This window comes from Centroberyx affinis, unplaced genomic scaffold, assembly GCF_046629955.1.
Source record: "Centroberyx affinis isolate AG114_WGS23_722 - 3 ecotype Tasmania unplaced genomic scaffold, CSIRO-AGI_Caff_v1 ptg004377l_1, whole genome shotgun sequence".
Lineage (NCBI taxonomy): Eukaryota > Metazoa > Chordata > Actinopteri > Beryciformes > Berycidae > Centroberyx > Centroberyx affinis.
In genome coordinates, this window is record NW_027282070.1 from 24,978 (window position 1) to 50,988 (window position 26,011).

Below are 26,011 nucleotides of genomic sequence, written 5' to 3' on the forward strand. Positions count from 1 at the left end.
GGGCTTGTTGTTGGCTAAAATTAGCTCAAGTAATTTTGTTGTGAATTATGACGAACTTTCATGACCTTTGTGAAGGAAACACAGCAGAAAGTAATAGGATACAGCAAAGAAAATAGAATAAAAACAGAAGAAAAAAAATATATCAAATGGTGATCACTATTTTGTTTGTCTTGTTTATATTATGTTCAATTATTTTTTTCTTCTTTGCTGTATTCTACGATTTGCTGCGTGCAATATTATGCACTAAATAGCAATGGAAACACATTCATCAAATAAATTAACGTCTTGGCATGATCAGCTAGATAAATGGTTCAATTTCAGGTCAAAAGTGGCCTTGGACATCCTGAAATGTCTATAAAATATCTGTCCACTGAATCTGTCATTGAATGTTTAAGATGACAATTGTGGTTTTATGGCCAGTAAGTGTTGCATTAAAATATTGTCACCTGACACTAAACACACAACAACAACTTGCCCGATCCAAATCAATTCCTGAAATACTGTTTCTACTTTTTTTGTGCATGCGTTTTGTTCTTGCATTCAAGAAGCCTGTTTATTCGCCTCAACTAATCAAACTAATCCAGCTGCAAGACATCTGAATCAAACTAATCGCCACATTTCCTCCTTTTTTATTGGTATTGAACAGATTAAATCCAACCAAAGAGGTGGCAATATTAACAACATGAGAAAAAAAGAGGGATGTTTTATCTGAAAAGTTTATTTCCAGAGGGTATGAATGAGGACTTTACAGTCAAGAGTTTGTATCCTTTTACTTATTCTTTTAATTGATTTTTTTAAATCTATTTATTTCTTTTTTGTTCTGTAACCTTTTAAATGTTGTATCCTCCTGTGCCCTCTTGTCATAAGGGAATAGGAACCTGTGGGACCGCACTTTTGCTGAACACTTTACTGAATCTTGCTGGTAACTAGTGGGTAGGCTTTTGGTTTGTCACATGACCACATCCTCTGTTCCTGTATGTGTTAGTAATCTATTGGTCGTTACTCCCATTGTCTCTTATTCTACTGGTTGATTTTAGTGTGCTTATGTGTATATATATATATATAGGCTTTTAGATGTATTGTTTTACAAACCCTGACGAAGGCCACGAGCCGAAACGCACTGGTTTTTACTAATAAATATTTGTCCTCAGTACTGCAAGTGTTGCTGGAATCTATTCTTCTCCAGTGTTACCAGCCCAGTTGTGCCAGAATACTTTCATCATTATTATCTCATTCTTCGACAGTCAGATGGAAACACTGCTAGTGGTCCGATGGGAGAATATATTGTTGGCGGTGGCTGAGCTTCTCCCACTGACCTGCTGGAAGATACAGAGTTGGGGGAAAGTCCTGGAGATGTCCAGCTTGATCAGCTCCAGGCTCGACTCCCGGTCCGACGAACCGGCATCTGCCAAACCGGACGGGGAGAAAAGAAGAGAGGAGCACATTGAGAAACACGCAGGAAAAACAAAATAATTTACCATCTCTGACTACTGGATGCTGCGTATCAGCATGCTTGGAAACATACTGAAAGATGCAGATGTGATACCCAAGTAACATCAAAACGCACTTAAGATTTTATCTTTGCCTGTGATGAGTATAAATCAGATTGAGCGGTTGAACATTAAAGGAGAAAGCGAGAAAAGGCAAAGGAGAGAGGGGTTTCTGCTCTTCCTCTACCTTCAATTTCAGTCTCTGAGGCGAGCGCTGGCATGTTCTTCCACTTCTCTTTAGCCCGGGACAGGCAGATATTATACAGCTCTGCAGGGACACATAACAGTACGACAGCAGAGTCAATAGAAGATAAGGGGGAAGGAGAGAGGGTAAAAAACAGAGTAGAGAACATGATGACCTGACAACTATTGCCAGGCCTGGTGATTAAAGGATCTGGTTCTTTATACAACTCTCTAGAGCAGTGGCACTAATAGTGATTAAAGGATCCAGGTCTCCCTCTGCTGCAGCAGACATTCATTGTGTTAGAGTATGCTGACTCTAATGTGCTAATTTCCTGCTCTCTGCTTTGACCTGTGGCTGCCCTCTAGTGATGAGATGCTGGATCTACATAATGAGGTTTCTGCAACCTAACATGGAGCCGGGCACTCGCAGCACTGACCTCGTACTCACACCAACAGATTAATATTCATGGTGGAGAAAGGTGACTACAGGCCATGCTGAATAGGCTTTCTGAGCTTGCTGTGAGCTGAGCCGAGTGCTGCAGTTCAATATGAGCATGTATTTATTTATTTATTTATTTATTTTAGAAACAGCAAAAAATATATACATATTGGATTGATTCTGCCTGCTCGAGAATAACAGCAGAACTTTGAATACACAGGTTCATCTATTATTTCACTATACCAATCAATATTTAACTTGTATATTAAAAATGGTTAACAATAGAATGCTACATTATTATTAGTAGCATTAGTAGTAGTGAGAAAAAATAGCAGCAGTATTAGTAGCAGTAGTAATAGTAGTAGTAGCAGCAGTAGTAGTAATAGTAGTAATACTAGTAGTAGCAGTAATAGCAGCAGCAGTACTAGCTGTAGTAGCAGTGTTGGCAGTAGTAGTAGTATTAGTAGCAGTAGTAGTAATAGTAGTAATACTAGCAGTAGTAGCAGCAGCAATAGCAGTAGTAGCAGCAGTAGTAATAGCAGTACTAGCTGTAGTAGCAGTGCTGGCAGTAGTAGTAGTATTAGTAGCAGTAATAGTATTAAAACTGCTTCTAAACTAAACTAAATCTATCTAAACTGAAGGAATACTGTAACCGAGCTTCTACTAATGAAAAGAATGACCACTTTGAAGGGTGTGTGTGTGTGTGTGTGTGCGAGGGTGTGTGTAGAGTGCTAATGTGAGGGAATGTGCTCCATTTAAAAGGCTCAGTAGGATAGTGCCGTGTGGGCTAGCTCAGCAGTTAGCTAGCTTGTGAGCCGAGTGCTTATCTGCAAGTAGCCTTGAGGGTGTTGAGGAGCTTAAACACACACACACGCAGTTTGTGTGACTAGAAATTTAAAGTTGGTGTTCCTATTGAAAGTGGAGCATAAATTAGCTCCAACGAGTGAGTGTAAGGTATGTGTGTGTGTGTGTGTGTGTGTGTGTGTGTGTGTCCATCCTGAGTCAGAGAACTCATTGAAATGCTGCTCATTCCCTCTTGTACTGGGGAAGCATTGGACCATGTTCCTTCTTAATGGACACACTCTCCCTTCCTCTCCCATATATCTCACTGCCGTTGTTATTCAATTACAACGACTGAGACAAATTGGTACACCCATCTGTGTGTGTGTGTGTGTGTGTGTGCCTGTGCCTGTACACACATGTGCTCTGATGAAGGAGCCAATACAGCTTTGCTATACCAACTAAAAAATAGGCCACAATGGTGTATTTTTAAGTGACGGCTATAACAGAACAGAATAGAATACAACTTAATTATCCAACCTAGGCTAGAAAATAATGGTTGGCCTCATCCATGGCACAACAAAAACACAAAACGCAACATGCAGTAACATGACAGATGATAGTTAGTGCTAAACAGTACATGACAATCAAAGGATAACAGCAAATGCAGTTATGGTGATTCATTGAGCTTTGTTGAGCAGGTCGACTGCACTAGGCACATAGGACCTCTTAGATCTGACAAGCGTATTCTAAAACACACACTCTCCCTCAGACACACACACACACACACACACACACACACACACACACACACGCGGGGTGTACCGTGGGTGATGTTGAGGTCGTTGCCGACAGCCAGGCTCCAGACTTTGCCTCTGACACTGGGGGGGACGCCCTGCCACCACAGGTCTCTCACTCGCCGAGACGTACACCTGGGCAGGGGGGAGGACAGGAAGAGGTAAAGGAAATGAAGAGAGAGAGAATGAAGTTTCGCACCTTTTAGGGGACGTGTCAGGGCGTTTTCAAAACCTATAACCCGTTAGCTTTGGCCCGAATCGGCGGAGGGGTTGTTGCTTTGCCGCATTTACGCATCGGTTCAGTTACGTTTCATACAGCGGACCATAATTTATCACCCAAAGCCAGATGGTGGTTCCTTCACTGGTTAGAAATTTGGAACGGGAAAGGACTTCATCCAGGGAAAGACTCGTCCTTAACCCATAATGTACAATGCTTCATGCTGTTGGGTGGGATTACGGTCGGATCACAAAAGACCTCCACGGCTGGTTTGGAAACATACCGAGAAACTTTCCTCTCAGCAAGGTCTTGGTTGATTGGTTTGCATTGCTCTGTTCTCATACTGTATGAACCAAACTCAGGGCCAACAAAAGTATTAACTGCTCTAAACCAGCAAAGTGTAAAAATGCCCTTACAGACTCTGGGCTTTGTTGCAATCCATGCCGTGATTGTGCATGGTGGTTGATTTCTGAAGAAACAGTCACTCATCCAGTCATTTAGAAGTCAATCAGCTGAGCTAATATGAACAATGAAAGCGTCTAATCTGACGTGAAGTTTTCTTCAAAAGGAACCTGTCCCATTTTCAACATTTATTTTCGGCGACAGGTCCAGTCACATTCATGAATTTTAGCACACTGCCTTCAAATCACAAAGCAGGCAGGGAGGAGGGATACATTAATTTTTTTTTTTACTACCAATATCCATTTAGAGACCTAAACTATTGGCCAACACAGAGTAACAATCCAATCCACTATTATGTTGAACAATACAGACTCACACCACTAGTTTGGGATCATTTGACATTTGAATGGCGGGGAAATTGTCCAATACCTAAGCCTCCTACTGGCCCAAGACCCAACCAGTAACCGCATTGATAAATTCCTTGTGGCAACAGAGAACTAAAGTACGCTCCAAATTCTATTAAAACAAACTTTTCAATCAAAGGAAAGTGGCTCTTATTGGGGAAATCATTTGAAAATCAGTAGTGGTAGCCTACATCCCTAAACTCAGTCTTTGGGAGTGTCTGTACTCACAAGGTGCTCCAGTTAGGCAGGATCTCCTGGTTCCAGGTCTGGGCGGCTGTGCCGATGCTCTCCTCCAGCTTACACCTATCCTCCAGCTGCTTCTTCCTCTTCTGAGCCTCCTTCAACTCTACGGGGCGGGAGGGGGAAGAGGAAGAGATGGTTAGAGTGAGTAGAAAAAGAGGGGGAGAGAGAAGGGGTCAAGTCTCAACGAAGATTGCCAACAGTCAGTGAGAACTGAGAGAAGACCTGAGAGAAACCCAACTCGTCATCAAGTCATCAAGTGTATAAAAATCTGCAAAAGCCAGTCGTTAAGTGTATGATGTCCAGTCTTTTTACAGTCTGTCCAGTCCTGTAGTGTGTCCCCAGCTTTAGCGAAACGGGGAGAGAAAAAGAAATCGCAGGTAGTAGGTAATGTAACATTCCTATGCTGACTTCATATGTAACCTTTGACCCATATTTTAGTTTTAGTTTATCTGAACCTGTGAATTTCATGTGATTTTATATTGCTTTATATGGTTTTTTTGTACTGTAATGTTTGTTATGTGTTTTTTATCTTGTGCTGTGATCAGGGCGTCCTTGAAAAAGAGAACTTGCTCTCAATGGCCCTCCCTGAATAAATAAAGGTTTACATACATTTACACCTTAAGTGCCTAAAACTCAAGAATACTGAATGTGCTTCACCATTATCAGACTCAATTCTAAAGTAACATCTTCTCACATATCTGTAAGCTTGGAAGTCTCACAGATCATTGACCATGGGGCCTTGGCAAAATAATAACTTGTCTTCTAGAAGAAGCTGGTCACCTCTTATTACGCATCTCGGAAAAATGTTTCAGCCAGTTCAGTCATGTCTAAGGATTGAAAATGAGTGTTTTTCGTAGCCGGGATGGATGTCTGTGCTCAGCCTCTGATGATCCAAGTCTAAAACGGTTCCGATTCACCCTGGTGGCTGCGAGAACGGTTGCTAGGCGAGACGCGTTTACCGCGGTTCCTTTCCACGGTTTATCAGTGGAAGAGAGGAAGGGCAGTTATAATGCAGGGATGAAGGGAGCTGGAGCGGTTCCTCACCTCTCTTCTTGGCCTGGGCCACCATCTCTTCATACTGCTGTCTGTGTTTCTGTGCCTCCTCGGCTGGCTTGGCAGGCAGATTACTGCAACACACACACACACACACACACACACACACAGGGAAATGGGTGAGCAACTGAGTGTGTGTTTTCTGAGCTCTTTGTCTTGCATTATTCATGGTGACCAAGCTTGTGGGATATGAGGAGGGGAAAAACATTCACAGAGAGAGAGAGAGGGAGACGGGATGGGAGCCCTTCACTGACCTTGGCCTACTAGCCGATTGATTATGAGCTGAAGTCTATTCTCAGCTGTGCAGCCTCAATAAAACACACCACTTACTACACAGCTGCATGTCCCACTGTGGCTACAAAATGTATACTTCCCCCTTGACTTTTTGCACATTTTATTTCAAAATACATGTATTTGGAAAGCTATTCAAAGTACACAATAGGCAATTTTGTAACATATTCTGCATCTTTAGGTAATAGTAATGCATTTTGAATATTTTCTGCTGCAGAATGTAGAATACCTGTGTCACCTATTTGATTCCAGTTCTTGTGGTCTTACACTATCAGACTATACTTGTATATATATAGTGATGGAGGAATGATAGAGGGTACACTCTAATCTTACTAAAGAAATCAAAGACACTATACTTGTATGTACATTTCCATATATTTTTCAACATTTTTCAGTATGTTGATAGTGGGAGGTCACATGTGGCAAAGGGCATGAGGATTTGAACATACAGCCCATATCAGCACCATGTGGTATACACAAAGATACCCTGGTGTTTCCGCTGTAATTTTAGCATCAGTTCCATATCTGTCCCTGTTTTGTTCTTATGTTACCACTTATGGCTCCAGTACAGTTTGCTGTGCTAAAAACAACTTCCTTAGCTTACTTTATCACAATAAAAACATGAAATCTAAACACAAAGACAACACTTCTTTGTGTTCATGCTGTGGCAGAGCACCACAGCTGAACGAACACTAAAGCCCAGAATATCTTCAGAATGCAGAATGCTACAAAGCAGGGTAATGGAGCCAGGCTCAGGGAGGGCTATTAAACTTTCAGCAGTGCCTCTCTCCTACCGACGGCCCGTCTGTGATACAAACAAGGAGACAATACAAGCTGGAATAATACTGTATGGGGGGGCTAATGACCCAAGAGGGAGGGAGGGGAGGAGGGAATGAGGGGGAGATGGAGACGGAAAGATGGAGAGATAGACAGAAATAGACTTGTTTCTGCGGTCTGATATCCAAAACCCACTAGCAACGAGAGAGAAAAGAAAGAAGGTGAAAAATGTGGGATAGTATGATTGTAACGGCCCACAGACAGGGCTCAGCCTACCTGTAGGCCCACTAACAAGGGGTGTGTGTGTGCGTGTGTGTGTGTGTGTTTACGTACGCAGGTCTGTCCTCCAGTATAAGTGCGGTGGTGGAGAGGGGCTCAAAGTCCAGGTTTTTCCTCACACTCTGCCTGGGAGACGGTGGGTTGCCAGGTCCAGCTCTGCCACTCTTTGTTTCATATTCCTGACAACAAAACACAACACACACACACACACACATTAGACACAGCAATACACATATGGACAGAATGGCTTCTGGCACAGAACATCACTGAAGGCAACCGTAAGTAAAGCCAGCATTGAGAGGACCACAACATCCCACGCACCAAAGCCTAAAGCCCTTTTAAAATCAAGGGCATAGGATTCATTTGTTTCTTATAACATTGTGAAGATGTCATGATGGAAAAACACACACAGGCACGACAAACACATTACAACACATATGCAGGAAGTGTTGTAATGCAGGCCTCATTAAACCAAGACCATGTAGCATCTGTTGTACATACAGTGGATATCAAAAGTCTACACACCCTTTCGAATTAGAGTTTTTATTGCCTTTTATTGTCAGAAATTAGTAGCGTTTTGTTTTTAACCTCAATTCTGCTCGTTAATATATCCAAATGAAAGTGGAAAAAAAACAGATTAAATGGGTTTTCATTTCAGGTCTCAAGGCAAAGACAAAAACTGCATCCTCACAACTCATTTTGCGGCAAAAACAACAACAACTTTAAATTAAAATGCACAATTAAAGAGAAACCGACTCGCTTTTGAGGTCAGTTTCATCTGGGCTATGTTTAGTTTCACATTGCTGGCAATGAAGGGTCATACGTAGCAACAATATCCACACACACCACCCTCCCTCCCCCCACACACACACACACACACACACACAGTGAAAAGAGAAAATGTGTGGATTAGTTGCTCTATATTCCATTGCACACTACTCACAGCCAATAGAATATGCATGCAGATCCATAGCCGGGGAAAATTACCACGAGGGCAACAGATGACCTCAAAACTAATGCTGTGGCCAGACACATATTGTTAGAATTTAGAGAGGAGAGGAGAGGAGAGGAGAAATTGGAGTGGAAGGAAAAAACTGCAGAGAGGGATATGTTGCATTTTTGATTGCCTTTCTTCAGCACTGTTAAAGCAATGAAGACATTAGGTATGAGAAGAAGAGGATAGGAAAGGAGATGAGAGAAAAACACATTTAAACCATTTCATTGCCTCTAGAAAGTCTGTTTCAGACTGGAGTATGTACACACACACACACATACATACAGAAAAATCTCTTGACAACCTTGTGAGAAGGCTTCCTCTTGCCCCAGAGCATTTGTCAGCCAGGGTCTAATGAGTGTGTTATGCCTCCTCTACCATAGAGAGTGTGTAGGCCTATAGAGAGCGGAGGCCATGTGACACTCAAGCTGTTCAGAGCTGAGGCCACACAGGTGGTTAAACACAAGGCAAACTATCAGCTGACGTACAGGGTGTCTGTGGTGTGTGTGTGTGTGTGTGTGTGTGTGTGTGTGTGTGTGTGGTGGCCATAAGATTAAAGCTTGGAGCTTAAATCCACATCGGCATTAGGGACCAGACAGAGCACAAATAGGTCAGGGAAGACCTATAGAAGAGAGGTAGTCTAAAGATAGAGGGACAAGATCCTAGGCATTGCCCTACTAGTTAATTAGAAAGCTAAATAGGGCAAGTTCAATCTATGAGCACACACACACACAGACACACACACAGCCCACTGTCTCTCCAAAATGGCCTCCAGTGTGTGGAGCTGGTTAATAATGCAGGCTGGGGACTGCAAACGATCAGCTTAACACTTTACTGCACCAACAGGGACATTCTCATCGATTAGCCAGCACAAGCTACAATACAGGCAAGGAAAATCTATTAGTACAATAGGAGTCTGCGTGAATGTGTTCTCACAAGCACAATGCATGTATGTGAGCGATGAAGCCTAGGCAAATAATCTGGTCTGAGTGTTACGGTCCATTGTACTACAGCCTGGCTTCCATTGCCCTTGGGGGACAAATGAAAGTAATTGAATCCGGCTGAATTTTTAGACTGGACATCATAGGCAAAGGCAGTGGTTAAAGGGAGGGGGAGAGAGATAAAACGACATAAGTCTACCGTGAGAATAACAATAGTGATAGCCTTTATTCGTAGGGCACCTATGAAAACAGGTAGAAAGTGCTTTACGCGATGATTAACAATGTAATAAATAAAGCGTACACAGTGAAATAAAGAAGAAAAAGCGATGAAATACAAAGACTGAATGCAAAGAGTACTTAAATCATGAATAAAAACAGAAAAAAGCAGCAAAAAGCACCAGTGTTTTTAAAAGGAGAACGCAGAGTTGTCAGGTTGTCCCAGAGCCTAGAGAGCTCAGTCAGTCTTATAATGTTCAGCTTGGACTGTACAGGGTCTGAGAGGGGGTTAAAAGTTCAGAAATATCACTCGGTGCTAGTCTAAAACCTGCCTTAAAAGGTGATCAATAAACCGCACTGGTACACGATGAAGTGGAGCTAAAACGGGGGGAAACATGCCGTTTTTTCTAAGTTCTTCATGAATGAGTGACTGGAGTTAATAGGCTGTTTTGCTGGAGCAGGGCTTCAAAAGGGCGCTGCTGTAGGTGACGGCTCACAGCAGGGGGTTTAGTTTAATAAGAGGGGAGTAAACAGAAAGCAACAATCACTGGTACTTGCTCTCCTTATCGGGCCGAGAATAAAAGGGGAGGCCACGCCGGTAAAAAGAAAAAAAAGGAAAGAAAAGTAGTTGGCCACATTTCAAAGGGTTGAATCATAGCGAGCTGCTCGAGTGTGGTGGGGAAATAAAAAAAAAAAAAAGAGATAAGAGCAGAGCAGAATAACTAAAACATCTCTTGAGACCCGAGCTTCAAGGGGATAGAGGTTGGGAGGGGAAAAAAATGAGGGAAGATAAGACAGAGAAAGAAATGAAAGAGGGATGGTGGAGGAAGAGAATGAGAAAGAGGAGGAGAGGAGGATAGGCTGCTAATGGGAAAACCATTTCATCGTCCCCGGAGAATTGAGGTGATTCATAGGTAAGGCTGCACTGAGCACTGGGCTGCTGAGAGTAGACTGCTCCAAAGAGGGTGAGTCACCACTCTCTCATATATATATACACAGTATATGAGAGGGAGAGAGAGAGAGAGGGAGAGAGAGAGAGAGAGAGAGAGAGAGAGAGAGAGAGAGAGAGAGAGAGAGAGAGAGAGAGAGAGAGAGAGAGAGACATCACATCCCTTCCCCCTTCTCCCTCACGTCCCATCCATGCCCTCTCTTTCTTCCCCTCTTTCCATCCATCCAGCCATCCGTCCCTCCCTCCTTCCTCTCATCCCTTTGGCTCAGCGGTTTATGTACAGTAGCATTCTGTTGAGTATTATCGCCATGCTGCAGATTTGGCCCCAATCACCATCATGCTGAGCGGAGGACATATTTCATAGGATAATAAAACAGGGCTTATTGCTGACATGTAATTGCGATAATACCAAAGCTGAGTCTTAACCCCCCAAAACACACACATCAGATGTAGGAAAGCCCTTACTGGGGAAGCATCATCCATGCCATTTCTGGCCTCGACTAAACCACCTAGAAATATTGATTTTACTCAAAGGAACTGTGAGCCAGTTTGACTTTGGTCAATGTCAAATAGCTGTGTAACATAAGCAGTATGTCTGCAGGTTTTACAAAGGCAAAATTAGGGCCTTTCAAAAACAATAAAAAGGAAATATCAGAGAAAAGACACATGGAAATGTTGATTAATGCAAGTGTGACCAAAAACATGTTTGTCAAATCGTATGCTGTGTGGGTCAAACTTACTCTGATCAACTATAGGTGCAAATAATGTAATACAACCTAAGAAAATGAAACTGACTCTTGGTGAAACTACACAATTCATGTTCGTTTGCCTTAATTTGCGCTCTGCCTCGACTGAATGTATTGTGTCAATACCACTATATAGTTTCATACGGGCATCAAAAGGAAACATAATTAAAACATAAGCCTGTCATTAAATGTCAAAATAAATAAGACCTCAAATAACTGTATTTAAGACGTTTTAATACTTTTTAAGGTTGTGATTTTTGATAATTTAAGACTTTAAGGACCTGCAAATTCCCTTTTGCAGGTGCTTAGACTCTTTTGCAGGTGCTTAAAAGATAGTTTCACTTATGGGAATGCTGAGCAAGTTTGTGTTTGGTCAATATAAAGTAGCTGTGTGCCTGGGTTTACATTAACATAGGACTCAACAGGATATACTGCTGCTAGGTTTAGACAGTGTGCTCTTGAGGACAGAACTGCAGGTCGATAGTTAAAAGAAAGGTTATGTTTTGCAGCCTGGAAATGATTGGATACTGCTGAGAGGAGGAGGGGGGAGGAAGAGGAGAGCGGAAGCGAGGTGGGGGGGTGGGGCTGGGGGGGTGGTCTGGCATCCCTACAGCAGCACTGCAGGTACTCCCAACAAGGTGAAACAGAAGAAAGGAGGTGTGTGTGTGTGTGTGTGTGTGTGTGTGTGTGTGAAGCTACACTGGGATGTACCAGAGAAAATGTGGGTGAATGTGGTGCGAGTTAAGAGAAAAGCGGAGCTAGAAAGAAAGCGAAGCGAGTGGCGTTAAGGGAATCACAAGTGTGTATGAGTGTGTGTGTGTGTGTGTGTGTGTGTCGCGTGCCCCCTACAAGCATACATCCGTATCAGAAACACACCCGTCTTGGTAATGGGAGCAAACCGATCGCTCCCACTTCCGAAGGCGACGCCATGCGGGGAGGGGAAACACATTAACTGATTAGCAGCGTTGTCAAAACAATCACGCGGGACAGATGGTGTCGCGGCAAGACACTCGACCCGAATCCACTAAAAGCTAACCACAATTATATTCATCTGGCGCTCAGCACAATCCGGTACCGAGTTAGCACGGCGCTCGCACCGATACAGCTAGTCCTGCTGCTGAACCAGCACTGAGGCAGACTCGCCGTATCGCACGGACTCTGAATGAGTCCGAAAGCCGGCCAAGGCTAGGCGAGGCTAGATGCTAAATCGAACAGATAGAAATGGAGGGGGAAGGAAGGAGACTCTCCATTCACACTAATGTTAAAAGCCACAATTTCTTGTCTCTTCCTACTGAAGCTCTCATAACTTTTCCTGTATTCTAACATGTTTGCCTTGTCCTCTGTCACATGTTTTGTTGGTATTGTTAAGAAACAAATGCATGACCTTTAAAATCACAACAATGTGGCAGAATTCCTGGCCTGTTAGCATTCTGCGACCTTGAATCAAGTCACATTTCCATGGTCATGCAACAGAAACAAAGATATGTAACACTTGTGCTTCGAAACATTAACTGTGCAAAGGTGAGAAGCCCTTCCCGTCCCCTCACTTCCAGGAACGGAACTTTTTTTTTTTTTTTTCCTTTTAGCTGCTGGAATGGCAACCGTATCCCAGGGCAACTCGTCACCGGGGGAACCTGCTTTGTCACGCCGGCTTTCCAGTAAAGTTCTCTAATGTCCTGGTAATGATGCAAGAGCTCTCTGCGTGCCTGGCTGCACCGGCTGAATGACTAGCTGCCAGGCTGGCTGCTAATGGGACTTTAGGGTTTGAACTCAATATACCGGGAAGGAGTCGGGAGGGGTGACTTCAAGTCGTTTTCTGGATCGGGTGACAAAACCGGTCAAGTATCGGCGACGTAGCATGTGACATCCGGAGATGTAGCGGAGGGTAAAGCAACCTCATGTCAGTTAATTCACCTTTATATTTGTGGAATAGAGTTTACACTACACTTTCTGGATGGAATGAGGTAATTTCATAGTATACATGATAGTACGAGGATAGGTTCTTTTAAGGAATCTATGCATTTCTGAAACTAGAATTGAGTTTTGTTTATATTGATGGACGTTTCCCTTTTGATTATCACTAGCTGGAGGTCAGAGGTTACCCACCTTTTTATTTACCGCTACATCACTAGTCATGTGGCTATATCAGGGGCCAGTTGCATAAACATAGACCTAGTCTTAGACTTCAATGTGACCTTATGTCAAACTTAAGTAATAGACAGTCTTAATTAGCCTAGTCCAACCTAAGAATCTAAGATCAGTCTAAGGCTTAGACTAGTCTTAAACTAGCTTTATGCAACTGGGCCCAGGTCTATTTGTGAATGTTTTTTTATGGCCGTAAAAAGAAGACACACATGGGAACGCGGGGATACAAATAGGGGGAGACTGTTTCTGCGGGCCACGATTCACAAGAAACAAATTGTGACAGTGCAGATGAGACACACTGCTGGAGGCAAGTTAAGGGGATTTCCAGCAGGGACTAAACCACAGGAACTGCTACAATGTGCTATGAGGAACAAACGCTGTCTTGAAAAAAAAAAAAAACACACTGCTGTCACAACTGTTGGTAGAACTGTCCATCCGCGCGGCCTCGGATCATCGCCTGTGCGACACGGCCTCATGGAAATGCCACTTGGCTTCGGGATCATGTAAGCTGAATGATGAAATGGGCCGCAGCGGGGGTGCTTAGCCTGGTTTCACCGCATGCCAAACTCACGACTTTTAATTGAACGCTGCTGGAGGCAGTTCCAGGATATTTTGGAAAGCTCATTAACTATAGTACAAAGTGTGGATGAGTCAGTTGGCTTGTGTGTGTGTGTGTGTGTGTGTCTCAGCTTGTGTAATTATCTCAAATCACCTGACAGAGTTCAACGATCAGATTCATTATCGAAATTCCTCTGTCTCTCGCATCGGGTACCGCCTCAGACCCACTCGCCATTTCATTTAGAGTTTTACACATTTAGCTGATGCTCTTATCACGATTCCAGTGATATTCAATGACAGAAACAAGCTGATTGAAATATGTCATTATTTCTCAGCAAACTGAACTCGCAAGCATTATAGTTTAAAATCTCACCAGTATCCACAGTGCTGTTGTGGTGAAGCGTAAGAGAGCATCCATTAGTGTCACTTAGAAGTCGGAACACAATGTCAAGAAAGCAGCTTCTTCCGAGACAGGATAATCTGCAACAGCTAATGACACCTGAGATCTGATACAGTATCGTTGATCTGATGTGAGCTTTGAATACATTTGAATTCATTTCAAATGATATTTGAATTTGCATGTTTTTCATTTTCTGTGGTGTGTGTGTGTGTGTGTGTGTGTGTGTGAAGTGTGGGGGCACAGCTGGCCAATGGATGCTGTTCTCAAAAGCATAAAGGTCACTTTAGTTTCTCTCTGGGAGGGGACAAGACATAGTATCACTCCAGACAACACACACCGCACACTCACACACACACACACACAACAGCTCAAACCCTGACACTTAAATTACCGTTTCCACAAGGGGGCTGAATAGTATTTTGTCAGGAGGGCTGTACTGAAAAGGCTGAAACGGCAGCTTTGTTATACAATATTCACCAAAACAGACAAGACAGAAAACCCATCAGCACGGACCTGTTTTACAGAGAAAGAGAAAATAAACTGACTGCCATTGATTCGGCTGTCAAATGAGCTCAGTGTCTCCTTTAACTGCGTTGGGGGGGTGGGGGGGGGGGATAGCAGCGGCAGGAAATCCCTTGACACACTTTAAAAAAAAAAAAAAAAGCCACAATAGAATAGCGAGACCGCGCTGTCACACCGCTGCACGTGCTTCTGTTGTACTAAGCCTGGGGGGTGGGGGGGGGGGGGGGGTCATCATCAAACTTCAAACTAGGTGAAAACAAATAGAACTCGTCGCTCGGCAGCTAATCTTTCTGGAGGAAATGAACTGAGATAGAGACAATTGATGCCTCCCCCCCCCCCCCCACCTCCCCAACCTCCCCAACCTCATGCATAAAGGGGCTATTATGTGAAGTCCGAGCTGTCCTCTCCCTCTCTCTCTCTCTCTCTCTTTCTCGGTCTGACTCGCTCTATCAACCCCCGTCCGTTTCTGCCAGACGAGAGTGAGAGACAGTGGGTCGCCGAGCTCGCCCACTTGTCCTCACGTCCACACACACACACACACACACACACACGCACACACAGCGAAAGCTCACTCACCATGAACGCTGCAGTTCCGTTCAGACGGCACAGACCTCCGGTGTGGGGGGGAGGGGGGGGGGGTTCGTTTCTAAACCCTAGCCTAGCGTCATGGCTGCTCCCGAGGGCTCACTCCTGACAACGGGACACCCAGGAGCGAGACGAGGAGGAGGAGGAGGAGGTGGAAGAGGAAGAGGAAGAGGAGGGCATGGGGACAGCCAAACTGCCGACGGAGGGACACACCCCGCACTGGAAACGATGCAGCAGCAGCATGATACCCCTCTATCTCTCTGCCTCTCTCTCTCTCTCTCTCTCTCTCTCTCTCACTTTATCCCTGCCTCCCTCCCTCCCTCTCAGCAATGACGCTACACTGAGCAGCTCTGCATCAGGTCTATCGTTACTCTGTGTGTGTGTGTGTGTGTGTGTGTGTGTGTGTGTGTGTGTGTGTCAGCGAATCAGCACCGTCGCTGCGCTGAACGGAGCTCGGCGCTCTCCTATGCCCTGGCAGCCATTCTAATCGACCCCAGAGTGACGGATCCGGTATCAGCCCGCTGAGCCCTACTGCTCTCTTAATCTGCTCCAGTCAGGGCTTTGAAAGAACGGCAGAGGGTAATGTGCTGTTACAAGCTGTTCAGCTCATGTGAGGGTCCCCCCCCCCCACCCTCCATTCCCCCCCCCCCCTCCATTTTCCCCCCATTCTCCTCGTTTCTCTCTCTCTCTCTCTGCAGTAGTTGGCTTATCAACGCAGCAATGTGCTGTAATCAAGTCATTGTTTTCTTAAGCCCGGCTCTATGGGGATGGAGGGAGGAACCGGGTCAATGGGGGTAAGGTTAGACTGATATCGGTTTGTCGATATATGAGACAGACATGGAGCTTTTGTTAAAAATCGGCCAGCAAGTGTCGTCCACCTCTGATATGATGGATATGATTTTAATTAGGCTTGGGCGATATCCAAAGTTTAATATCGCGATACTGTCCTGCCAAAATATACCGATATGTACGTATGTTAAATATTTAAAATATACGTAAACATTTTTTGTGATCTAAGCAACACAATACAACATTTTGATCAGATTCCACACAAGTACAGTATGCATGAACACAGTTTTAGTATTATTTTTGTGAGAGTTTTAGTGCCCCATGATGGTCTAAATGCAGTTTCAGTCTTTTCCAATTCAGGAGGAAATACGGAATAATGGTCATTTTTTGGGCATGAAACTAGTCTAATTTAAAGATATTGAATATAAGCACAAAATATCAGCAATTGCCAGCTTCAATCCAAAAACATCAGTATCATTTGGTCTTCAAAATCCCTTATTTGTTGAACCCTACACAGGCTACAAGTGATTTTGCACTGAATTACACTCCCGCTGGGAACATTGTCTAATTTGAATTCAATATCAATCCCATAGTGCAGTAACTCAGACATGTCTGGGCTGCTGATGTGATTTACAGGCTTGGCGGGTAGCAGAACAATTACTTTCTTCAGCAGGCGGCCCTTCACTGTGGTTTGACCAGACAATACACTGTACGCCAGTGTGGCCTTTAGATATATTGGCCAGTCAGCACACGACGCAAAGTGGTGTAAATTTGAAAAATAAAAGCTTGGCGGCTGATTCACTGTGCCGCTCTCAAAAGAGAAAACCTTGGTGGTGAAAATACAGCGCGGCGTGTCTTGCAGCAGCTGAACAATAACCTAGGTAAATAAAGCATCACACACACACACATACACACACACACCTCTGCAGTGTACTGACCCCACCCACTGTCAGCAGCATCTACAGCGAGACAAAAGCCTGTAAGTCTAGCCTTGTTAACTGACCCTTGAGGCCCAATATAAGGTTACTACCGCAGATGAGATGGACTTAGAGGTGTGTGTGTGTGTGTGTGTGTGTGTGTGTGTGTGTGTGTGTTTGAGAAACAGCATTTGAATGCTAGGGTTCCGATTTCTGACCAGTCAAGCAGGGGAGAACGAAAATAATAAAGCAATTTGGGGGCATGTGTGTGCCATTCTATGCTAAAAGGCTCATATGTAAACCATAAGGATCGTACAATAACAGGCCTTCCAGCCGGGCTTTAGGGACAAAGAGCTCAGCAGAGAGGGCCGTGTCTCAGCCTGTCGGACACCCAGCTCCCAGGGCAAAACGGGAGCAAAATAACAGGCTCCTCTGGGCTCCGATTACATGTCGCCGTCTCCTTTCTTGGTTTGTTTCACCAGCAGGGAGCTCGCGTGCCTTCTGTTATTGAGCCCCGAGTCAGACACTTTCCTGTCTGACTTAAAAAATGCCCGACGCTATTGAGAATGCAGTCATTGAAGGAAGGCTGTTAGTTAGCTATCTAACATGGTGCACTGAAAGACCTTGACATTTACAATTTCAGCTTGCTGAGCAATGCCAACAAGCCGGTTTTCTGATGACCGCAGTGCCACTACTCAATGTTAGTCATATTGAGACAAGTGCACTGCAAAGAAAAATAATAGGATTCATGGACATTTTATAAGATGTGATGAGTGTTTTAAGTAGCACTTTCTTGCGCTATCCTCTGGGTTCAAATATAGCAAATTGTTTGTTTTATCATGCATTTTTTTCTCATGCATTTCCCAAATCGACACTTTGAAAATGTCAGAAGTAACCCAGTAAGTAGTCTACCCAAGTGTTAATTCTAGAGCACAAGTCAACTTTATCTTTCATCCAAAAGTCCACTGTGATTTAGTGGACACATCAAGGGTTTGACTGCCATTCAGGAAGCCATTGTGTACACACTGTCATTACTCTGAACAACCTGCTGAGGGAGAGTCTTTGTTAGAACCGAAGCTGGTTCAGGTAAATACATTTGCCGTGTCATATTTCAGCACTGTCCTTTCTATTATCTGTGTAAGAACAGAAAGATTGTTAGTTTGCCCTGTGGCGTTCTAAAAATAGCTGAAGAATGAAGATAAGCCTAAATGTCACTGATGGGGGAGTGTCACTGCTCCCGGCATTGTGCTCCCGGTATTTGAGAAGACAACCCAGACTGCACTGGCCCTGAACACCTGGAGAGAACATAATGAATCCTCCTTGGACCCACACACACACACACACACATTGCAGAGCTCTTTTCCAAGTCCTGGCTGTTATAGCAATTACATAACAGAGCCTCAGCCATCAGTTATGTGATCTGTCCTGAGCAAGAGTGATAATCACTGGCCTTCATGGTCCCATAGTGCAGTGATAGGAGGCAGCTCAAGCCCTGCTAAAAGGCATTATCGCATCAACAGCTGGGTGCTCATCCATTTGACCTTTGAACCCCAGCTGTTCCGGAGGACAGAACACAAGCTACTGAAGTGTCATTTGAATGGAATGCTTCCCACTTTAAAAACAGCTCAATTTGAAATCAAAAACACTTACAAAATAATATTCTTCTAAAATACACATTCAGGGTATCTGCTAGTTTTGAAGGTCTGTGTAATGCCGCCTGGTATTGAATTTAAGACCAATATAATCCAAGATAAAGAAAGCTGGCAAAACCAGCCTATTTCTAATTGAACATAGCAATTTAATTAAGAATAGGTAATAAGTTTAATTTAATGATTTAATTAATTTAACAGTAATCTGACATTTAGATTTAGTTTATTTTAAGACTTTCTCCAGATGTTTTTTTTCTTGTGTATACCCTGATATATTTGTGATCAGTTTGCTTGCCCAGCTGTCTAAAAAGCAATCCACTAAAGTGGGGACAGGCATCAAAGAGGCGATGTTACTCTGAAATGTGCATCATTTTCTCAGCATGGCGGAGATGGCCGTGATGTGTATAGGGCCAGCTGTATGCAACATGCCTGACCCTGAGGTCACAGGATCTATGCAGCAACATAACCCAAAGCTGACATGTTGTGCCAAGGCCACAAAGACATTCATCTGACACATAGGGAGGGCTCATTTTCCCGGACGGCTGGGCTATTCCTGGACCAACTGTTTCAAGTCAGTGAAGCCAGAAAAGTGTCTCCATGTTGTTGGGAATTGTAAAAGCTCTTCATATGTGGAATCAGGAGAGCAGAGATTTTAAAATGTTGTAGTAGAATTTATTTGGAAGGGGAAAAATAGATGATCCTTGGAGGACAAAGGACCATGGTTTACCGTCAGTTCTGTCTCATGGTCTCTCGGTGAAACTAGTAGTTATATTCTGTACCAAATAATAATAATAATAATACATCATTACTTGTCATATTTGGTTGTTTTGTCCAGTACATCCAGATATTCACACTATTTGTATTTTGTTTTTTCAAACTGCAGCCGCCTTTTTAACTTAAAAAACCTTTAAAACTTCAGCTTAGTAGCACATGAAGAGGAGGTGGGGGTTTAACACTACATAGGCAGCTGATTGAACTACCTCAATTTCGATTTTACCAGAGCGGTGGCTGCTTAAATGGGACCCTAAACATGGTATTCTGATGCTGAGCCCAACTTCTGGCCAACAAAAAAAAACTTTCCTTGCAGTCAAACAGACCAAATCTTAAGCAACAACATCTCGGTTTTTGATTCTTTGCTGAAAAATCTAAAATCTTGAAAAACCTGTGTCTGTATACTGAATTTCAGTAAGGTCAGTGGAGATATTACAGTCTTACTGAGAACACTGGAGTCGTATTGGGAGTGGGGCGAGCTGCAGTACCCCGCAATATGTATGAAGCAACAAGGAGAAAATCAAATCGGGTTGAAGGAGCTCAAATGAGGAGGTGTCTTCCATTTGTAGAATGACTAGCCTAATGCTCTGAACCCACAATATACACATTTTTAAGATTTTACCACACTACCTTCTGTATTTTCTTCGGGTCTTTGACGGGGCCTTCCCGTGGCGGGACTTTCCCGAACAGCTTCCAGCCTGGATCCCTCTGCTCCACTGGCCGACTATCCTTCACCTTCTTTGCAAACAGGTTCCTGAGAGAGAAGGAGGGACGGAGAGATCAGACAACAAAGAAAGAGATAAATCCAGACAGAACGGCACAGAAAGTGGAACACGGTCTACACTTGCTGCCTTCACTAGGTCGCTGCTGGGGCCCCCAGAGCTGCCACAACAGTGTCTGTATTTGTGTGTGTGTGTGTGTGTGTGTGTGTGTGTGTCCTCGCTACCAGTGTACTTGTGAGATAAGCTCACAGGAGGAATCTGTGGATTTAGGAACAAAGCCATGAAAGGCCGCCCAGGGAGCGTTTTAACAACCGAGCTGACATCATGTGAGACGGCAGGCTGATCTTGGTCACAGGGCTGATAATACAAGACACAGTAGTGATTGGGCCGTATAAGAATCAGAATAATGGAGACACTACCATGCTATAGGCAGAACTAATCCACCTTAATGCTTAACTAACAGGGTGAGAAAGAAGAAGCAACGTCACATCATGAAAGTGAAACTACATCACTGCCCTATGTGGCAGAATATGAACTTTTGATTTTGTTGTGCGATTTTCCATTCTAAATTATGAATGTGGCTGCATGCTCTGACTAAAAACTATACAAAAAAATAAAAATCGCATGAATGCCAAAATGGAGAGAGAGCAATCTGTATGGCGTGTTTAGCTTATATTTGCCCAGTGTTTAATTGCAAAGGGTTTAAGCTGCTGAAAAGCCTTCCGCTCTTCAATAGGCTTCTCCATACCATTAAGCCGGCTATTCCTTTCATTTATCCGTCGGTGCATTAGTGCGGTGTTGTCACAGAGCCGTTAGTGGGGATTTTAATTACAAGCCTGAATAGAGCCCAGCTGTGAAAAGACATGAATAAGCCTGGTCAGATAAAAGGCCTCGTCGGTCCCAGCTAGGTGACATAAAAAGGCAGGAGGACGAGCCTGTGAGAGTAAAGAGTCTGTTTTCCTGCTTTTTGCCTAAGAATTATCTGATCAATAAGGTTACTGCTGCACCCAGGTTCGACCTCTGGAGCCATCGATGGATACACAGTAATGATGAGGCGACTGGGCCTGGCAATTAGCTAAACTAATGATTTTACTCATCAATGAACAGGGAACATTTGCCATTTGTTGAATCCAAACCTTTAAGTGAGATGGACGGCTGTTTGGAAACCCTTATTTGGTCATTGCCCACACTGGGACAACTGCCAAGTGAACAGAAAGACCCAACAGCTTAATTGCTGGGTGTGATTTTAAGTGTGTTTATGTAAGCAGACTGAAGCCTCGAGTTAAACAAGTTGTGTTGAAACCACTCCAGTGTATCATCCACGGGACCCTAGAAAGGTGGAAGGGAGGTCTGAGTGAATAAGCCTCTTAGTCGGATTGGTCTGACCTTTGACCTGCTGACTCCCGCAGAAACCTGACCTGACCCCTTGCTGTTGCCTCCAGGGCAGTGATGACAGGAAACATGCTGCCATGTCCAAACACTACGCGGACATGAGTAGAAACCAGAGAAGTTGATAACGCCATCTGCATATTTCTGAACTCGTTTTGAAGACACCTGTCATCACTGGAGACATGCATAGCCTTCTGTTATGCCGACACATTAAATATCTTATTTTTGAGAGACGGAGGCAACAGAGAAAACACAAGTTCCGTTGTTGTGACTGCTTTGGAGAGCCAACCAAAAGGTTCATTTTTGTCCCTTACTATAAAATCAGGGCGCAGGACTATGGATTGGTCTCCTGTTTGTTCACTCATCCATCCATCATGTGATAGCTCAGACACCACTTATCGGATTTTGACAAAACTTGGGGAAATGATGCACCTCAGCACTGTGGCATCTTCAAAATTACACTGAGTGACTGAGTGCTACAGTACAGTCAAAACAAGATGACATATTAGTTACTGATTGGCCCAGAGAGGAAGCTGCGGCATTCATATCAATTACAAAGTTGCTAACAGAATGCTGAGGACGTCCTCTGCAGTGTCGGCAGTCTCCCATTTTTGTTTTTATTTCACAAAGTGATGCACACACTTTATTGTCTACCTCTAGCAGCAGCTACAGAGACATCTGTACATCTCTCTAGATACTGTCAGAGGCAGGCAATAAGCAACAAAAGTCACTTTGTGGAACAAGCAAACAAGCAATTCTATGCTTGTTGACATTCAAAGTGTGATTTTCAGATGCCATATTAAATTGGGCTACAGCTTATGGGAGGACAGCAATTCTGAAGGCACAGGAAAAGGAAAGCAATATTGGGTCAAGAGGACAGAGGAAAAGAAAACCTAATTGTCTAAGAAATGTCAATGGCCTTAAAATTCTACACACATTCTATCCCAGCAGATGTCTTTGATACAGTCTATTGTCAGGAGTAAAAATACACTAGCTGTATGTGAAACAACTTAATGGCCAAGACAGGCATGGGGGGGGGGGTGGGGAGGGGGCAGACTATGGTCTAGCTGATTAGGCAAAGCTGAGCAAAGGTAGATCCAAGAGTGGTTTGCTTTGGGTAAGTTATGCATTCTTTCCTTTCCTTGGTTTTAAAGTGATTGGTCAAACTCCAACTGAGATGGTAAAGGACCATAATCATTATCTGAAGCCTGATCTGCTGTGTTCCTCATTCTGGAGCTGCTGGGTGCAGAGACCTTCTGCAGTTGCAATGTTGGAGGCTAAGATGACATGGCAGGTTATGAAACTGTAACCACAGATACAGAAACCACAGTTCCACTATTGTATGTGAAGGCTGTAGCTTATCTAGATTTTGGGGTTATTTCCCAAGGCAACCAAAAAACAAATGACAACAGACTGACCCTTTCCTCACTTAACTACTGCATAAACAAGCAGTAAAAAGTGACACTTAACCTGGACCAAAACAAGTTTTAACTGAATAGCCCAACCAGTATGTTCACAATTCATGGACAATTTCCACTATCTGAGCTTTAGCCTGGGTGACAGAACATTTCTTTTAATGTAATCTACAGTAGGAACACGTCATTCTGGCTTCTCTGTTACGGTGGCACATGTCGTGTCACGGCACCTTGCTAAAGAGATTCCTGCCATGTTTTACACTCTGCCCCGCTGATAGCAGACTAACACCAAGCAAACAGTGGAAGGTATGTGTTAGTTTGCGGGTGACTCAAGAGTTTTTTGAAGTAGATGGTATGATGAAATGAGGAAAAGCACACACACAGAGATAGCAAGAAACCTCAAAAGAATGTCATGGCTGTGTGTTACGTTACGTTACAAAGACAGCGTATCTTATCTGAATCAAAGCACTGATGAAGCCTCTCTATGCTCTTTTCTCTAGATTTACCCTTCTTCAAATGCCAGGACTTTAACATGAGCAACAGTGTACTTGAGCTCTGTAAATGGAAATCAAATGGAAACTGTGCTTTCAGGTGGTGGCTCCAAGGACAAACAAATGAATCATGTCTGTTTGTTCTCGAGCAGAAGGACGTTCCTTATAAAATCCATGCGTGGACGCTAATCATGTTAGCCTTTTAGAATGAGATTTTATGGCTGCTGTGTTTATAATTAGCTTGCAGCTTCAGGCAGGGTCTAAGGTTTTATTGCAGTCGTGACGGGAGGCCAAGCTCTCTGGTGGTGAAGCAGTGTCATGGAAAACGCATAACGACGCAAAACAAAAAGGAACTGAGAGGCTGCTTGTATTCAAGTGGAACCAAGTAGAATACAGGTTCACCAGTAAATGACCCCAAACGACTCCAAAACACAAGGGTTTATGTGTATAAGGAGACTGATGTTGATATCCGATAACCTGCAGTTCCTTGTGTTTGGAAAGCCTAGAATAACAAGATGACTGATGCTCATATCCAGCTATTTCTTCATGTTTTCTTATCTGGTATGAACACCAGAGAAGGTAAATTACAGCAAAAAGCAGATACAAGTCCGTCATACTAACAGGGATACAGGGACTGGAACTGGATTTGTCACCAGAACTCCTACTACTTGTGAGTCCATGTGACGTTTGTTTACAAGTTCTGGTTCACTTGTAATTGGGCAGTGTGATATGGAGAGAATCAGTCATAATTACACATAAATGAATAAATAAATCTATTAATAAATACAAAACATTTAAATGATAACAATAATAATAATAAAATGTACATAACTCTGGAACAGTAAGCATAAATAAATGATTAAGATAATGCCTTACCAAGAAAGATTACCAACATAGTATTTATTTCCCCATTTATTTATTTCCCTGTTTACTTTCTGTATTTCTCCCTACTATGATAATGAGACTGTGTCAATCAAATGCATGTAGGTAGAACCAACTATTGGTCGGTCACGTGTTGCATTGCTTGACTGGATTTGCCTTACTTACCTGGCAACAAAACTTGGTCTGCAACAAACAATGTTGTTGTCGTCCATACCTTCACAATAAGGCTATAAGTTGGCCACTGCCAAGAAGACTGGCTAGGCCAATTGCTGTGATGATTAATGTTGTGATATCAAGAGAATTAAGAGATTTGGCTGCCGCTGCTGCAACAATGCTTCCCCTGATTACCTGCTTTTCCAGGTGGAGATGATCAATAACTTCAGTCTGCTGCTAGCTGTTACAGAGACAGAGGGAGTTCATTGGAATTTGGAAGAGGCTTCTACACAACTGTGCCTGATCTCATACAAAGTGTGGTTGGGTGTGTAGGTGTGATCACACCTTTAGTGGTTAAGAGAAACGGTCACGTGACCAGGAGGTTTTAGGTTCAATTCTTCTCAAGTCCACTCTTCTCTATTCCATAACCAGTAAAAAAACAAACAAACACAGGTTGTATTGTCTTTCTGTATTAGTAATGAAGAGTGTGAGAACTAGGGGTGAATTTCTATAACGGCTAGAATACCTTTCATGTCACAGCTTGCAGTGTTGCTCATGCAGAGGCAAAGCTTGTGATAGATGATTACGAATAAAGCCTAAGGCAAACACACAGTGTAGGATTGTCTAAATCACAAAGAATACCCAAATGATGTTACATATTTACCTCGTACCTAGCCAAAGACCTATGTGGAAAGTTAGATTAAAATATATTAGTCCAGACTAGTGTAGGTTTCTTGTGGCTGTTGTGTGTGGCTCAGACACCTGGAGAGCAACATGCTGCAATCATGCTCTCTGTCAAAAAAACAACACAACTGAAAGGAGAGCTGGTAGGGAAAGCTGACATTTGAATAAGGAAATATCTAATCAAAGTAACACAACACCACCGGGAGAAAAGGAGAGAGAGGAAAAAAAGAGTTAACATCAGCATTCCTTAAGCCTTATGACAAGGAAGGCATGGAAGAGAGGGAAGAGATTGAAATCTGATATTTGATACGAGAGGAGATAAACAACCAAAGGAGAGAAGTAGTTAGACTGATAGACAACCAGCAGAGTATTCGTCAATTACGCAATATACATGTAATCAAACAAACTGCATCATATCCATCATATCAGAGGTGGACGACACCGACTGGCCCATATCTGATTTTTAATAAAAGGCTAATATCATCCCAATATATCAGCAAAGCGATGGGTCTAACCCCAGGTGGGACAGTTGAATTGTAGCCGGCTGCATAGAAGCTCGCCTCTCCATTTAACTGTGAGCAGTGTTGAACTTAAGTAACCCTGTGAGCCACCATAAAAGAATGGACGACTCAAGACTGCTGAGTACAACCTTCACAGAGCAAACCTTGACATTAGGCCTCAACCCAAACACCAAAATCTCAACACTTTATTCCTTCATAGTCTGTTTTTTTGTAGCTA

The 26,011-nt window shown here is 43.3% G+C and overlaps 1 protein-coding gene across 2 annotated transcripts in view; it reads right to left on the reverse strand.

Annotated features, from left to right (window-relative positions):
- tbc1d14 (TBC1 domain family, member 14) overlaps positions 1-26,011 on the reverse strand; it is a 47,414-nt gene that overhangs the window by 9,289 nt on the left and 12,114 nt on the right. For both annotated transcript variants that reach the window (XM_071543787.1, XM_071543788.1), the window contains 7 exons: positions 20,168-20,291; positions 7,410-7,534; positions 6,000-6,082; positions 4,941-5,058; positions 3,718-3,824; positions 1,678-1,758; positions 1,317-1,405 (listed from right to left, as the gene is read on the reverse strand). In XM_071543787.1, coding sequence (XP_071399888.1) covers positions 1,317-1,405; positions 1,678-1,758; positions 3,718-3,824; positions 4,941-5,058; positions 6,000-6,082; positions 7,410-7,534; positions 20,168-20,291 — 727 coding nt within the window. The remainder of the gene's footprint in view (positions 1-1,316; positions 1,406-1,677; positions 1,759-3,717; positions 3,825-4,940; positions 5,059-5,999; positions 6,083-7,409; positions 7,535-20,167; positions 20,292-26,011) is intronic.